The sequence below is a fragment of the Dipodomys spectabilis genome, unplaced genomic scaffold (assembly GCF_019054845.1).
Source record: "Dipodomys spectabilis isolate Male_0828 unplaced genomic scaffold, ASM1905484v1 ptg000373l, whole genome shotgun sequence".
Taxonomy (NCBI): domain Eukaryota; kingdom Metazoa; phylum Chordata; class Mammalia; order Rodentia; family Heteromyidae; genus Dipodomys; species Dipodomys spectabilis.
Window position 1 is genome coordinate 1,639,893 of NW_024871050.1, and position 15,928 is coordinate 1,655,820.

The following is a 15,928-nucleotide window of genomic DNA, read 5'->3' on the forward strand; positions in this document are numbered from 1 at the left end:
AGAAAAAGCCAGAAGTGGAGCTTTGGCTCAAGCAGTAGAGTGCAAGCCGTGAGCAAAAGAAGCTTAGGGACAGTGCCCAGGCCCTGAGTTCAAGCTCCAGGACTGGCAAAAAGAAAAAAAAAAAAAAAAAAAAAAGCAAAAGGGGGTAACAATGCTCAACAAGAAATATACTCTTTACCTTACTCATGTAACTGTAACCCTTCTGTACAGCATCTTTAAAATAAAATAAAAATTTTAAAAAGTGTCAACAGTGAGGATTTAGTAAAAATGCTCACTGGAAACCCTATAGAAACTAGTACATCTGTGAGGCTGGCTGGAAATGGGTATCTGCTTGCGGCTGGCAAATGCACATCTTCCATCCCAGTCAGCTCTGTGAGGATTCGGCTCTACTCATTTCCCAATTAATGCACAGTTCAGTAAATTTTAGAATCTCAAGTCTTGAATGGAAGGAAGAAAGGAAAAGAGAGAGGAAGAGAGGAAGGTAGGAAGAGAGGGGGTAGAAAGAGAGGGAGGTAGGAAGAAAGGAGGTAGGAAGAGAGGAGGTAGAGACAATCACAACCACAAGAATTTTCAGTAAAAATTTTTTTTTTTACTATTCATCTGTAAATACAAGTCTCAAAATTTTCAAACTCTCTTGATTAATAAAATTGCTTAAACTTCTTGATGTAGTACCTTGCGCCTGATATTTGCTTCCCCTACTCTAAGAATTAAGCAGAGGAGAGAGATACAAAACAACCTTTTAGGATATTTGTTGCAGCATCATCCACAACAATTATAAGGAATTGATCCAGTACTTTTCAAAATGATCATGCTCCATAAGAAACATTCCCTGTGAAAGTGATCCTTTGAGTCTGTGGTCCCACTCCAGGGGTAAGAGGACAGGAAAGAAGTGATGCAAACTACTTCAGTATGAACTTTCCAAAAAGCCTAACAGAAATCACATGTAGGAGCCAGATATGGGGCTACATGTCTTTAATCCCAGCATTTGGGAGACAAAAGCAGGAGGATCGTGAATGTAAAGTTATCCTGCATTACATGGCATGATTGTCTCAGAAAACAAAACAAAACAAAATTTTAAAAATCTGAGCAGAGGGCTGGGAAGGTGGCTCAGTGGTAGAGTACTTGCCTTGCATGCCTGAGGCCCTGGGTTCGATTCCTCAGCACCACATAAGCAAAAAGAAAAAAGCCGGAAGTGGCACTGTGGCTCAAGTGGTAGAGCGCTAGCCTTGAGCTGAAGAGCTGAGGGACAGCGCCCAGGCCCAGAGTTCAGGCCCCACAACTGGACCCCCTCCCCCCAAAAAAAATCTGAATAGACAAGAATACCTTCTTTAAAAGTTTCTGTGATTTTTGTCATATCTCTGCAACACAAAGATAAAACTTTCACACTGAAGAAGTGTGAAATCCTAAAGTGGGTGAGGACGTGATGCCATGAGCAAGTCTGTGACACTGGTGCTGTTTCTACTTTAATACCCTTTTGTTAACAGCTAAGTAAAGCAGATACTCTTAAGAGAAGATGCCTCTATTAATGCACTTTCTGGGCATTTTTCTTTTGGTTTCAACTAAATATATTTTTGAGAAAAAGAAAGGAAATTTTCCCAGAAGTGTTCCTGTCCACCATCATATTGATACAAGCTGAGCATGCCCACAGGGTTATTGTATACCATTCTGACCTTTCAAATATTGCTCATGGTCTTGAGCTAAACATGCAGTGAATGCGGTCTTTCTTCCTTCCTTCCTTCCTTTCTTTCTTTTCTTGTCGTGGGGCCTAACTCTGGGCCCGGGTGCTGTCCTCAGCTCTTCAGCTCAAGGCTCGCGCTCTAACAGTTGAGCCACAGTGCTACTTCCAGCTTCTTCTGTTTATGTGGTGCTGAGGAATGGAACCCAGGGCCTCATGCGTGCATGGCAAGCACTCTACTATTGAGCCACCTTCCCAGCCCGAATGTCATCTTTTTTTAATTATGATTTAAACTGAGCATGCTCACTAATGCATTTCCTAACTGAATATAATGGAAGACATACTACCACCCATAAAATTCTTTCCTATGTGAAAGGCTACAGAATCCCAGAGTAAAACTGGGATCCTATAGGAGTATAACCGGAATAACCGGTTCTTTTCTTGTCTGCTGTAGGGAATAAATCTTTCTCCATTCTTTCATCTTCTGGTTGTGCTTATTGGCTTTGCATTCACTCAGCTCAGTGAGTTTGCTGATACTCCTCCTCTGATGTCTCTTTGGCCTTCACTCCTATTCAGGGTCTGCTTGAATGCCATTTCTAAAGGGGTCACATCCTACCTCAGCCATTGTCTCCCACTGTCACATCAGCCTTTATTAAGGAGTTTACAAGCATTTGCCACCATGGGCCTCTTTACTAACAGCTCTCCTGTTCATGGAATATTATTATCTACTCAAACTACATGCACTAAATAACAATTCAATCCCATTCTTATTCATCAAATCACTCTGATCAGTGTGAAACTAATCTAAGTCAATAGAACTCAGCTGAAAGCTTGTGCGAAACTAACTGAAGACACCTGAAGGGCTTTAAGTTGAGGAAGGATGACTTAAACTGTCACCAACAAAGAACTTTTGGGTTTTCACAATCTGAAAATTCTTCTCTATCCAGAGGAATGAGTGTCTGTGGTAGGGTTTTGAATGTGTAATATCCGAGATTACTAGGGGGCAGTGGGGGCATTTAGAGTTCTGTCTCAGGCAGGAATCCAGGGAGTAGCTTCCCTGGGTACTCATGGTGGGTTTGGAATCACCACATGGATACTTACATAGGGTGGATTTGTGGCAGGTATGAGGCTGATTGGGTTGAGACCACCAGAATTCCCGCTGCTTCCTAGGCAAAAGAAAGCAGTGATTTGATGACATCTTTAGTATCCATGCTCTCACTAAACCAATTTCAGGCCTACCCTGACTGTAATTAACACAGATGTGAGAAGGGATGCCAGCCTGTCTCAGCTGGCTCCAGCACCCCGCTGTGCTAGAGGGAAAAGGGTCCTGGGTTTCACTGCCATTTCTCTCTCCCTTAATAGCTGCCACTTTGAATATCATCCTCTATTGTTCCTGGCTTCTCTCATGCTTTCAACACTACTCGATTGTAAATCTTGGAAATACCTGTCCTGGTTTCTTAGAACCTTGACCTCCTCTCCTACCATCAGTGATCTTCTCTCATCTTACCTCAGCCATTGTCTTTCACTCTCACACCCCACACCTGTGCAGGGAGAATACTGTAATTGGTCCATGATTTCAACTCCTAACATGTCCTTTTCCTACCAATACCTTCCATCTTCCTAACCTCAACTATCTGAGAAACCTGTTACCTTCACTAATAGAAGTCTGATGGGCCATGCATTTTTGCCAGGATGCCCACACTTACCTCTTCAGAAGGTGGGTAGAAGGGATCAACCCAGCACAGGTAGCAAGATCTGAGATTTTCCGAGCCTGCCACCAGAGGGCATCATTCTGGTCCACAATCTGGAGGATGTCGCCCTTCTGGAAAGGCAATCCAGCATCCATGCAGGGGATGTCAGGATCCTCCTGGGGCCAGTAATCCATCATGGCACGAACGTGAACCTGAGGACAGATGCATAATGATGCCAAGAGAAGAACTTTGCTTGTAGGTGTCACGACTTCAAACCATTGTTCCCACTCCTCCACTTACTGCTTCTATCATTCCTCCCTACCCTCACCACTGAACACCGTGAGTGAAAAGTTTATGGGAGACTAGAATCTCCTAGCACTGAAATGTTTATGCTACAACTTTCAGCATGTTTGATGTTGCTTCTTGACTTGGTGGTATCCCATATGGATCCTTTTAGTATGTTCCCTTGTTTTTGTCTCTTAGGTCATTGGTATTAAAAACATGTTCAAAACAGCATAGAGAGTCAGATGATTACACATCACATTGAGTCACTGTCATCATTAGGGGATTCATGTGTACAGCGTGAAGGACACAATCAAATCTTACCATCTTCTGGCTATTCAAAGGAGGGTCAGACACTGGAACCACCTTGAACATAATTGTGCCACGAGACATAGCCTAGAAAATGACATCATGGGGGAGGGTGAATTAGTAGAGTTACTGGGATTTGGTAGATGAGAGTTATAAATGAATGTGTCCAGGTCTAAATAGTTGACTTTAATAGTACTCTGTCACACTCCACACTGAGCAACAGACATTAGAAAGTAATGTAACTCTGTGTCTGCACTGGTCATTTGTTATTAAAATCCACACTGAGGATCGTTTCTCCCCAGGACCTTTCACATCACTAATGCTTCACTCAGCAAGGCCTTCTTCCCACAGGTCACTCATCTTCTGATTCTTCTTCCTCTTTACCTTCTTTCCTCACCCCTCACTCCAAAGGCATTTCCTGCACCAGATGTTCCAGTCTTTGGGGAAAATGGGGGGCCTAAGTCTTCTAGAAGAATTGACAAGCTTTCAAACTAATGGTGGAAATGAGGTGGAGTTGGGAGAGATGGGGAGAACAAAGCAAAGAAGGGGTGATACTGATGAAGATGTATTATACACATAAATTGATATACTGAATTAAAACTCCTTCATATAACTACTTAAATAATAACAACAATAATAATAATTTTTAAAAGAGGGAAACCTCTTGAGCTGATAGGACAAAAGAAACCCTCCTAGCCTGATACAGAAGGTAAGAGTCCCCTTGTTAACTTCATTGTGACAGGTATCAAAACTCTAGAGAATAAAAAGACTCCATTCTTACTTGGGCCCAGGAGAGGCATGTATATCTGTGGTTTATAGTAAAGCCCATTTGTAGGGACTTTGCATACCACACTGAATGTCACATAGAATCATGCCACACAGAATCTTGCAGCAGTAGCTTGTAAATGATTCCTTATGGTTCACTCATTACCTTGGTCAGTTTCCAAGCCATTACTGTAAAAGCCTAGAGGCCATGCACTAAGTTTGAGAACTACTGGGCTACTTAATGTATATAATCCATCTCAGATCCCATACTTGAGGTATGCATAGAGAAGATGGGTGTGGTTGTGTTGTATGACTCCTAATAGTTGAACTGTGATTCAAGGAATGGGCTGAGGTGGGGTATGGACCTTAAGATGGACCAAAGGCCCATGGGACCTGGCTACAAATCTCTCACGCTAACCACCAAGGAACCCAGAGGTAGGGCCAAGCAAGGATGTCTCCTCCTATATACTGCCATCAGTCACTCATTCTCCTTCCAAGCTCTCCTGGAGGATGATGGTAAACAGATCAGACTGTATAAAAACATTAGGGGAACAAAGGTTGGTTTGCTCAGGTTGAGACTTTCCTCCAAACCTCATTCTGCCTAATCAGGCTGTTTCCATTGAACTCTAAGGGAATGAGAAGGGGGTCCAGAAGATTCTCCTGAGGAGAATCTTGAAGGAGGATATTTCCCAGGAGGGCCGGAGTTTCTAGGGGATAAAGGAGGATGATCAATAAGCTATATGGCAACAGATAAGAAATGGGGACCAGAAGTAGGAAGCTTCCCATTGCAGAAGGCACATACCAAAACCTAAGCATCTCATTGAGGCCAGATCAGAAAAATCCAGAGAAAACAGTTACCAGAATGTGGATCACTTGCTCAGGGTCCAGTCCTTCAACTGAAACTCCATTCACCTCCACCAGTTTGTCTCCAGCATACAGCAGCCCTAGGCAACAGGAACACAAAATGACAAAGAATCCAAAGAAAACAGATGTCTCTATCCCAATAGATGTTTAACAAACTCACTAACATAAACATGTTTCAACTTACACCACCACAGAAATTGATTAATGTTCCATTTACCTCTTTACCAATACCAGTGGTGATATTTTTGTTTTAGCTAATAGGATATAAAATGGAACCACAACACTGGTAAGAAGACAACACTAAAAATTAAGATGTCAGAGTTGAGAGTAAATGATAAGTAAAAGTGAAAAAGTAGGAAAGTATTCTTAAAAATCGAAATCGTAGAGAAAGTCGAGGATAGATGAAGCCTTGAAGTTGAGGGTGGGTTTTGGTAAAAGGTACAAAAATACAGTTCTATAGAAGGAAATTGCTTTAATATGCTATAACACAGTACAACAATTTTCTGTATTTTACTTAGAAAACTAGAAAAGAGGAACTCAACGTTTCTCAATACAAAGAAATGATAAATGTATAAGGTGATGGAATGCTAATTTACCAGATCTGATCATTATACATTATATATGTGAACCGAATGGTCACATTGTACTCCATTAGTATGCATAGTCACTATGTGTCAGATTTTCACGCATGTAAAAATGATGAAGCCTTAAAAAATAAGAAGTAAGATACAGGAGGTGTTGGAGAGGTGACCTGAGAAGCAGAGTAGTGTCTTGAACAGAAACTAAGGGTGATGAAAACATCATGGAAGGTGTCACCAGCATTCAATGTGGTTGAGAACTCAAAATGAACCTAACAGTGAAGGAAGGCCAAGACACTTGGCAATTAGGAATTCCTTAATATTTGCTGAAAGGGTTATGGGATTATTGGCCATGTGCAAGTTGCAGGGGGTTGTGGGTAGCAAGGACATGAGGTGGAGGTATAGAAGCACTCATTTCAGAAGCATGGCAATAAAAGGAGGAAAGTTTGCTTAACTGGTGGAAAGAGCAAGCAAACGACATTTCAAGATGGGGAAGAATTATGCCTTTCAGAAAGCCAAAAGGTCAAAAGGCTAGGAACATAGAATCAGGTCCTTGAATCGTGATTTGTGAGTCTCGGGTTCCTCATCTGTAACATAATACAGTAAGACTTACCTTGTAGCTTGCCATGAGAATGTTGAGAGAAAGTTAGTATGGTGCCAGAATGGGAGAGTCTAAATGAAGGAAGGGAGCAAAATTTCCCTGGAATATGTGTCCTACTTTCTTTACTGCTTTAATCAAGCAAAAGCCCTGCTCTAGGTCAGAGAAGGGGTTCTTTGGAAAGAAGACCACACAACTGAGCATCTTCTGATTACACTTGCACTGTGTTGTTCCAGCTTACCACTCCTTTCCACCAGCCCTCCATGGATGACCCTGGCCACCAGGATGTCTCCTGTCATTTCATGGCGTTTGATGGTAGCTCCCTGGAGAAAGAACACAATGGGGTTTTTCTTTCACCTGACTATGTTTCTGGAGGTTTCTCTCAATCAAGACATATCTGATCTTTCAGACAGGGATACGTATACCAACCAAGGAGAGAGAAGCCACACAGTGCCCTGTGGTCTGTCCACATAACATTAAAAAGGAAAGGTTTTGACTTTGGCTCTTGGAGGTCTCCATACAACCACATGGATAAATATTTAGATTCTTCGAAAGATAAAGCAAGCGCCCATGATTACAATGTAATTACAAGGTCTATTCTTAGAAAACCAAATCAGTGGCTTACTTAGCTTCCTATTAGTAGAGGAAGAGAAATGAAGCAAGTACATTGGAATTAATATATGTATATATCAGAAGCCAAATAATAAAATAAAAATGTATCTGATTTCCCAGACAATAATTTTTGTCATGTTTTTCAAAAAAGAAAAGCACTAAGCAGAAATGTTTCTATAGCAAAAATATTAAACTATACAATGTTTTGAAACCACAGGCAAAATCATAGTTTATTGTACCATTATTGTATTATCACTATGTGTGACCATAGATAGGAATACTGTCCAAAGCAGAGTGCCGGTGGTTCACGCCTGTATTGCTACTCAGGAGCCTGAGACCTGAGGGCTGCAGTTAAAAGTCTGTTAGAGCAGAAAAGTCTATGAGACTCTTCTCTTTAATTAAGCGCCAAGAAAGTTGGAAGTAGAGTTGTGACTCAAATGGTAGAATGCTAGCCTTAAGCACAAAAAGTGAAGAGACATCAGCCAATCCCTGAGTTCAAGTCCCAGGACTAGCATACACACACACACACACACACACACACACACACACACACACACAGCCCAAGCTATTAATACATATAATTTAGCTCCCAATTAGCCCCTGTATAATTCTAAACAAAAACACAAAATATAGCCCAGTGCTGGTGGTTCATACCTATAATTCTAGCTATTCAGAAGGCTGAGATCTGAGGATTAGGCAGCAAAGTGTGTGAGACTTTTATCTCCAGTTAATCACCAGAAAACCAGAAGTGGAGCTGTGGATCAAGTGCTAGAGCACTAGCCTTTAGCATAAAAGCTCAGGGACAGGGCTGGGAACGTGGCTTAGTGGTACAGTATTTGCTTAACATGCATGAAACCCTAGTTTCAATTCCTCAGTAAACAAAAAGAGTGGGAAATGGCACTCAGGCTCAAGTAGTAAACTGCTAGGCTTGAGCAAAAGAAGCTCAGAGGCAGTTCCCAGGCACTGAGTTTAAGCCCCAGAACCGGCAAAAAGAAAAAAAAACAACTCAGGGACAGCGCCCAGGTCCTGAATTCAAACCCACAACAAACAAAAAAATAAAATAAAATAAAGTAAAATAAAAGACAAAATTATTTCCTTACCAGAGGCTGTTGGTTTTTCACCAAGCACACAATCTTCATTGCCTCCTCACTCTCTGGGATATTTTCTGGCAGTGGGGGAAGAAGGGGTTCAAAGTCTTTCTGAGCTACTGTGTCATGGGCACTGAGCAAGGCCTGGGAACAGGAAAGAAAAAGTCACACATGGGAAATATGCATAGAAGATGGTGACTCAACACTATCCAAGACATCAAAACCCTTTTTACCAATCTCAGGCTCATTCTACAGCCCTGCGTGACAGTGCTGTATAGGATTCAATTAGAACTCAAAGAAAATTCTCTAATTTGCAGATACTGCTGAGGACATTTGATAACCAATAGCGATCCATGGCCCATCAATTCTACTCTTCCAAATGGAGCCCTTCTCTTAGAGTTCTAATTTGTTGATGAATTAACCCCTATGAGGTTGTTTTTGTTTGTTTGGAAGTTTGGTTGGTATTTTGTTTGTTTTTGTGACTGGGTCTCACTATGTAGCTCAGGCTGGCTTTCGCTTCCAAGCTCTGAGTTTGGAAATGGAGAGTATGAAGGAGGGTGAATATGGTAGAAGTACTTCATAGGTAAGGTTGCAGGAAGATTTAAAATGGCTCTGTAGTTGGTAAGTCTACTGTGCAATGAAATGTCATTCACACAGCACCTCACAGGAGTTAATCATCACACTGTGTATTCCAAATGCCTTTCACACTGGATCTAAAATTCAAAGTATTCCCCAGTTGGAAAGAAATTATAGAAATCACTTCTCTTTTAACTGACCTGATGGTCCTCTAGAATTTGTGCTGGAAGCTAGGCACAATGAAAAGTTCTAGATGCTTCCCCATAAACTCGGTAAACTTGGCTCCATGGTTGATAGCATTGAGCCAGTCACATGGGAAACCCATGGTTTCAAATATAATCTGTTGGCCACCTGTGTACAGTGATAAAGCATCTGTTCAGAAAGCACATTTTCTCTCACATATACTCATTCTTCCCAACTCTGACTAAGAAGTGCCTGATGGACATTTCTTGTCTATGTCACCAAGAACTTGCCTTGTAGTGTGGAGCCTGGAGAATTTGTCTCAGCTCTTGGATCTCAGGGCTTTGAGGGGCTTCACATAACAGCTCCACAACCTGATTCATGGACAAGCAAATATAATACAATTTTAATTCAAGATCTTTGTTTCTGTATGCATGTGTGAAATATCACAGTAAAAACCCTTTGTACAATTAATGTATACTTAAAAATGAATGACAGGAATGTAAAACAGGTTCTGTTCTAGTGAGTAGACAGGAGGAAAACAAATAAAGTTAAAGTGAGTGAACATGGTAAAAGTACTTTATAAGCATATACAAAGAAAGGACAAATGAAGTCTGTTGAAATTGTCTTAATAGAAGGGCAGATGGAATGAGGTAAAGTGATAGAGAGGGTGAATTTGATAAAGGTCACACATTGTATGCATGTGTGAAAACATCACAGTGAAAGCCCTTCAGACAACCAATATAGGCTAATCAAAAAAGTCTTCTTTGCCCAGTCACTCTCACCCTGGCTAAATAGCAGACAGGCTAACATGCCATTAAACTTTACGATAGCAAGTAGAATCTAAGACTGAGGGTTAATCTAAACCCCAGTGCCCAACCCTGGCACAATTTTCTGATAGCATGTGAACCAAGACCCATTTCCTTTGATGGCACTGAAGTAACTGTTCATTAAAGTCAACTCTTATGAGCAAATAACACTGGGTTTCAAGTAAAGGGGAGGGGATTCACATCCCATTCTATAGGATGCTCTACCTCCAAATACAAAATGAGAATAAGAATTTCTATTTCAGGATATATTATTTGATAACAGTATTAATGTTTACTGCAATATAAAAGTGATAGAATAAGTCCTGATCTCTTTGCTATGCTTTAAATGTAGACCTTCATTCAGAGGACATAAAGTCTTTCAAGATGTGTACCCATGAATCCTCAGAAGTCAAGCATCATTACATGTGTGAAAACAAGCAGTTTACAAAGGTTTACCCCCCCCCTCACTAGGACTAGACCTGAATAAAATATCACATGTGTGAACTGGGGGTATAGCTCAAGTGGGAGTATGCCTGCTGTGAGCCAAAAAGCTGAGAGGGCGAAGTCCAAAGTCTAAGCTCCAGTACCCGCACATGCACACGCACACATGCACATGCACACACACATACACACAAATATACAAAAATAAATAAATAAAATAGCACATGTGTGTTTATCTGTAGACAAGTGAGAATGATTTGAATTGTTGATTACTGGAATTAAGTGTATAGTTTTTTCCCTCTTTCTTGTTTTGAATTTTTCATGATCTAGGTAATAATAAATAGATCACATTTATTCGTTCAATTAAACAAATATTTACTGAACACTTTTTTCTTCCCAGTCCAGGGGCTTGAACTCAGGGCCTGGGCACTGTCCCTGAGCTTTTTCAGCTCAAGACTAACACTCTACCTCTTGAGCCACAGCACCACTTCTGGCATTTTCTGTTTATATGGTACTGAGGAATCGAACCCAGGGCTTCATGCATGCTAGCAAGCAGTCTACTACTAGGTCACATTTCCAGCCCTACTGAACACTTTTTGTGTTCTGGGTACACAAAAATGTTAGGTGGTTCAGAAATAGCAGTAAAGAGACAAAAATTGGCATTCAGTTTACATTCCAGAGAGGAAACAAAGACAAGATTAAAATATGTAAATGAACAATTTTGTTTGGTATTCAAAGGATTAGAAAGAAAATTAAACCAGTGAAGTTGGCTAGGATGTGCCAGGAGAAAAATGCAAATTTATTTATGTATTTGTTTTTAACTTTTACGAGTCTGGGGCTTGAACTCAGGGCCTGGGCACTGTCCCTAGGCTTCTTTTGCTCAAGGTTAGCACTCTACCACTTTGAGCCACAATGCTATTTCCAGCCTTTACTGTTCATGTGGTACTAGGAATCAAACCCAGGGCTTCCTGCAAGCTAGGCATGAGCCTCATTCCCAGCCCCAGAAATGCAATTTTAGATGGGTGACCAAGGAAAGCCTCACTGAGGACATGACCTTTGAGTGGAATAAATCATATGCATACATGAGCAAGAGCATAGCTGACACGGAGTGGCAAACGCAAAGGGCCTGCAGCAGGAGATTGTCTATGAATTCAAACCAATGTGGCTGCAGCAGGGCAAGTAGGCAGAACAAGTAGCCGCCATGTTTGGCTATATAAGAACTTCAGTGTTTTCTCAGAGATGGGAAGTCATCAGAAGGATTTGAGCAGAGAAGCAACATAATTTGACTTGTTTTTAAGAGGATCTCTGGCTGCTTTGTTGCGAATAGACTAGAAGAGACCAGGGTAGACCCAGGAGACCAAGTAGGAGACTATATTGCAACGACCTGAGTATGAGATGATAGGGGAGGTGAGATTCTGGATGCATTTGAAAATAGAGCTGACAGGATTTGCCATCAAACTGGGTGTGAGGTATCAAAGAAAGAGTCAAAGGTGACCCCTTTGGGCACTGCATGAATAGAGATGTTACGAAATGAGATAGAGTTAATGTTATGAAATGAGATATAAATGGCTTCAAGAGATGCAGATTGGAGAGGCAACAGTAGCTAGGATTGGGGTATTGATTAAACATTCAAATAGATTGAGGTAGAGAGGTAGTTTGACACTAATATAGAGTCCAGGCTAGATATATAAATGAAAGAAAAATTACTATAACATTATCTTGCCTACATAGGGTCAATTGAGCCTAAAAGGTAGAGAAAAATGGGAATATGCAAAAAATGTGTACGTGTTTAGGGAAGTATTTTAATTTTGGATTATAGCCAGATAATTTTTCCTCCTTAAAATTCAATTAAAAACCTTTATTGAGACACATAATTGGGCTGGGGATGTACCTTAGTGGTAGAGCACTGTCTAACATGCACAAGGCTTTGGGTTCCATCTCCAGTACTACAAAGAAAGGGGGGGGGGGGGAAGAGGGATGATACATAATCATCAAATCTTCCAACAGAGCTTCCAGTCATTTAAATAGTCAGGAGAGATAACAAGGAATTAGTGAAAGATCCACCAGTCTGTGGAGTAAAATCACTTACCTCATGAGATAACTTCTGGGCATAGGGTGTGGCAGGAACTAGTTTCTTTTCTTTAAATTCCTGGAGGCAGTCATAAATCTGCCGAAAGGCAAGAATGGAGTTAAGGTTCTCAAAGGGACAAAGGGCTTAATTCCTAAGGTTCTGATCAAGCCATGGTCCAGGGCTGCAGTTATTTTAAGGCTCAGATGATGGAGGAGATGCTTCCATACTCAATCTTGGGTGGCTGTTGACAGGATCAAACTAGTTCTCATGGAAGTGGGTTGTTATAAAGTAGGGATCCCTCCAAATACTTAACCTCTTCTATACATAGCTATGTAAAAGGATCTTTCTTAATTCTATTTGTTCAGAACATAATTATAGTAGAAGCACCTATTATTGTATAGTGTGTGAAATTGTAACCAGATTTAAAAAGAAGAAACCACTAGGGTAAGAAAATGTTACAATGTCCAAACAGAACTACAGATGCACTTTATGAATTTTTACAAGAAGTGAGTTTTTAAAAGCATTTTTATTTGTCCAGAGTTGGCCTCAAGGACAAAAGGTTGTACACAGCTAATAAGGGGCTGCTAGTGGCCACTTCTGTGGCTGCTTTGTTATCCTAGGAACCCCTGGAAACAAAGAACTGAAGGCAAAAAAGGAAGGAAAGGTTGCTCTTTTCCACCTAAGTGAATTCTTCTTTAAGCTAAGAGCTGTGCAGAACTCTTTTCTGAGGATTGTCTTCTCAGAATTTTTTTCAATGTTGAAATTTCTTGCCAAGGGACAAGTGACACCAATGGGTAACTCCTATGGTTTCAATATTTATCCCCACTAAATTCATATATTAAAATCCTCACCGCCGGGGCTAGGAAGTTGATTCAGTGGTAGAGTGCTTGTCTTGCATGCATGAGGTCCTGGGTTCCATTCCGCACCACATAAGCAGAAAAAAGCCAGAAGTGGTGCTGTGGCTCAAGTGGTAGGGCATTAGCCTTGAGCTGAAGAGCTGAGGGACAGTGCCCAGGCCCAGAGTTCGGCCCCTCATGACACACACACACACACACACACACACACACACACACACACACACACACACACACACACACACACACACACACCTCACCATTCATTGACGTATTAGGAGGTAAGGACTTTGGGAGAGGATTAGGGCCCTCATGACACACACACACACACACACACACACACACACACACACACACACACACACACACACATACACACACACACCCTCACCATTCATTGACGTATTAGGAGGTAAGGACTTTGGGAGAGGATTAGGTCAGCTAAAAGGAATGGAATTAGTACTTATAAACACCTGAGAGGGAGAGAGTTCCTAGTCCTTTCTACCATGTGAGGTCACAGGGAAAGACCACCTCTTAAGAATACGGAAACCAGACACCACATCTGCCAGCACCTTGACCTGCACTGCCCAGCCTCCAGATCTCTGAGAAATAAATGCCTGTTGACTATAAGCCACTCACTTTGTGGTATATTGTCACAGCAGTTTAATAGAATTAGATAGTTTTGGTTTTTTTGACCATCATAGCAAGCCAGCTTCTAAGCTGGAGTGCTCACCTTAAGCAGAGCCTGCAGCCACGGGGAGTGGAGGAGATCATATAAGAGACATAATCCATTCACATCACGGCTGTAGAAGAGACTCAGCTCTTGCAGCAGAAGCCTGAGGATACTGGACAGGCCTAAAAGGAGAAAAGAGCAAAGAACAGTTGGCAGGTGTGGGTTAGCAAGAAAGTCAAGTGTGAGTATGAAAGGCAGATCAGATTGCTGAGCATGCCAGAGGGTCTCATGATGAATGGAAATGACACTGGATTTCAGGCTAAAAATCTGGCTTCAAGCTGTTAAGAATTTCAGAAAGCCATGTGACTATCTGAAGATATTTCCTTGTGGGAAATGCAAGGATGCTTGTTTTCTTATAGAGATCTGGCTAGCATTATACAAAATAGATGAAAATATACAGATGTAAGATATGATGAGAATAGGAGGATTGCTTTCCTCTCCTTTGTCTTACCAGCCTATGGTTCATCCCTTTTTGGAAGTCCTTATTGAAAACTTTTGTTGTTTTGTTGATCATTGGGCTTGAACTCAGGAACTAGGCACTGTCTCTGGAGCCACAGTTCCACTCTGGTTTTCTGGTAGTTAACTGGAATTAAAAGTCTCACAGACTGGGGCTGGGAAGGTGGCTCAGTGGTAGAGCGCTTGCCTTGCATGCTCAAAGCCCTGGGTTCGATTCCTCAGCACCACATAAGCAAAAAGAAAAAAGCCGGAAGTGGCGCTGTGGCTCAAGTGGTAGAGCACTAGCCTTGAGCTAAAGAGCTGAGGGACAGCGCCCAGGCCCAGAGTTCAGGCCCCATGACTGGACCCAAAAAAAAAAAAAAAGTCTCACAGACTTTCTTGCCTGGACTTGCTTTGCAGTTTGATCCTCAGATGTAAGCCCCCTGTGTATCTAAGATTACAGGCCTGAGTCACCAGTGTCCAGTTTACATATTTTTAACACAAATTTCAGTATTCTGAGTAAAAGGGCTAAATAGATTTTAGTAAATAAAAATTTTATTTTGTAGTGATAACTTGAATATGAACAAGTTTTATATGAAACATGGTATGGGGAGGACTGTGAATCTACCATGTCAAATTTCTTTCCTCTCTGCCTTGAAAACTGCCTTCATTAAGATGTATTTATAAATGGCTTTGTTGAATGGCAACTTCTTTGGATAACTACTTAAAGATTATAAAAATATAATTAAAAAAGAAAATTGCTTTCAAAACTATCACTAGTAGCTATATTGTGGAAATCAAAAGCTGCAGAACAAGCCCTTTGAAGGGATCCCAGTAAATCATTTAGGTTTTGCTCTGTGCGTTTGAGCACAATCTAGAGTGAAATTATAAGGCCTTTCTGGATTAGGAAAGGAAGCCTGGTGACACATACCATTTTCTGGATTGGTTGCAGTAGAAAACTTCCTGTCCTTGTCTGGCAGGTCTGCTTCTTTGTCTGAGTGTATCATTCTCTGCTCAAGCTTCCAAAGGCCACTCAGAACTAGGAAACAGACAACACATAGCCTGCTCAAGCACACTGACCACACAGCTCTTAGTACACAGAAATGAATTTTTAGCAGCATCTATTGAACAGACTAGGCATGGTGCCACACATTGGGACAAAGTCAAATAAAACATACCCATTTGGGCTGGGAAGGTGGCTCAGTGTTAGAGTGCTTGCCTTGCATGCCTGAGGCCCTGGGTTTGATTCCTCAGCACCACATAAGCAGAAAAAGCCGGAAGTGGCCCTGTGCTTCAGTGGTAGAGTGCTAGCCTTGAGCTGAAGAGCTGAGGGACAGTGCCCAGGCTAGAGTTCAGGCCCCATGACA

At 41.4% G+C, this 15,928-nt stretch overlaps 1 protein-coding gene across 1 annotated transcript in view; it reads right to left on the reverse strand.

Moving 5' to 3' along the window:
* The window catches only part of Mpp4 (membrane palmitoylated protein 4), a 37,407-nt gene extending 21,839 nt beyond the window's left edge, over nucleotides 1–15,568 (reverse strand). Inside the window, exons 1-10 of the mRNA XM_042667020.1 lie at nucleotides 15,493–15,568; nucleotides 14,127–14,248; nucleotides 12,558–12,635; nucleotides 9,512–9,592; nucleotides 8,475–8,606; nucleotides 7,004–7,085; nucleotides 5,581–5,666; nucleotides 3,973–4,044; nucleotides 3,382–3,578; nucleotides 2,777–2,841 (exon numbers count right to left, since the gene is read on the reverse strand). Coding sequence (XP_042522954.1) covers nucleotides 2,777–2,841; nucleotides 3,382–3,578; nucleotides 3,973–4,044; nucleotides 5,581–5,666; nucleotides 7,004–7,085; nucleotides 8,475–8,606; nucleotides 9,512–9,592; nucleotides 12,558–12,635; nucleotides 14,127–14,248; nucleotides 15,493–15,568 — 991 coding nt within the window. The remainder of the gene's footprint in view (nucleotides 1–2,776; nucleotides 2,842–3,381; nucleotides 3,579–3,972; nucleotides 4,045–5,580; nucleotides 5,667–7,003; nucleotides 7,086–8,474; nucleotides 8,607–9,511; nucleotides 9,593–12,557; nucleotides 12,636–14,126; nucleotides 14,249–15,492) is intronic.
* Between the last annotated feature and the right edge of the window lie 360 nt (nucleotides 15,569–15,928).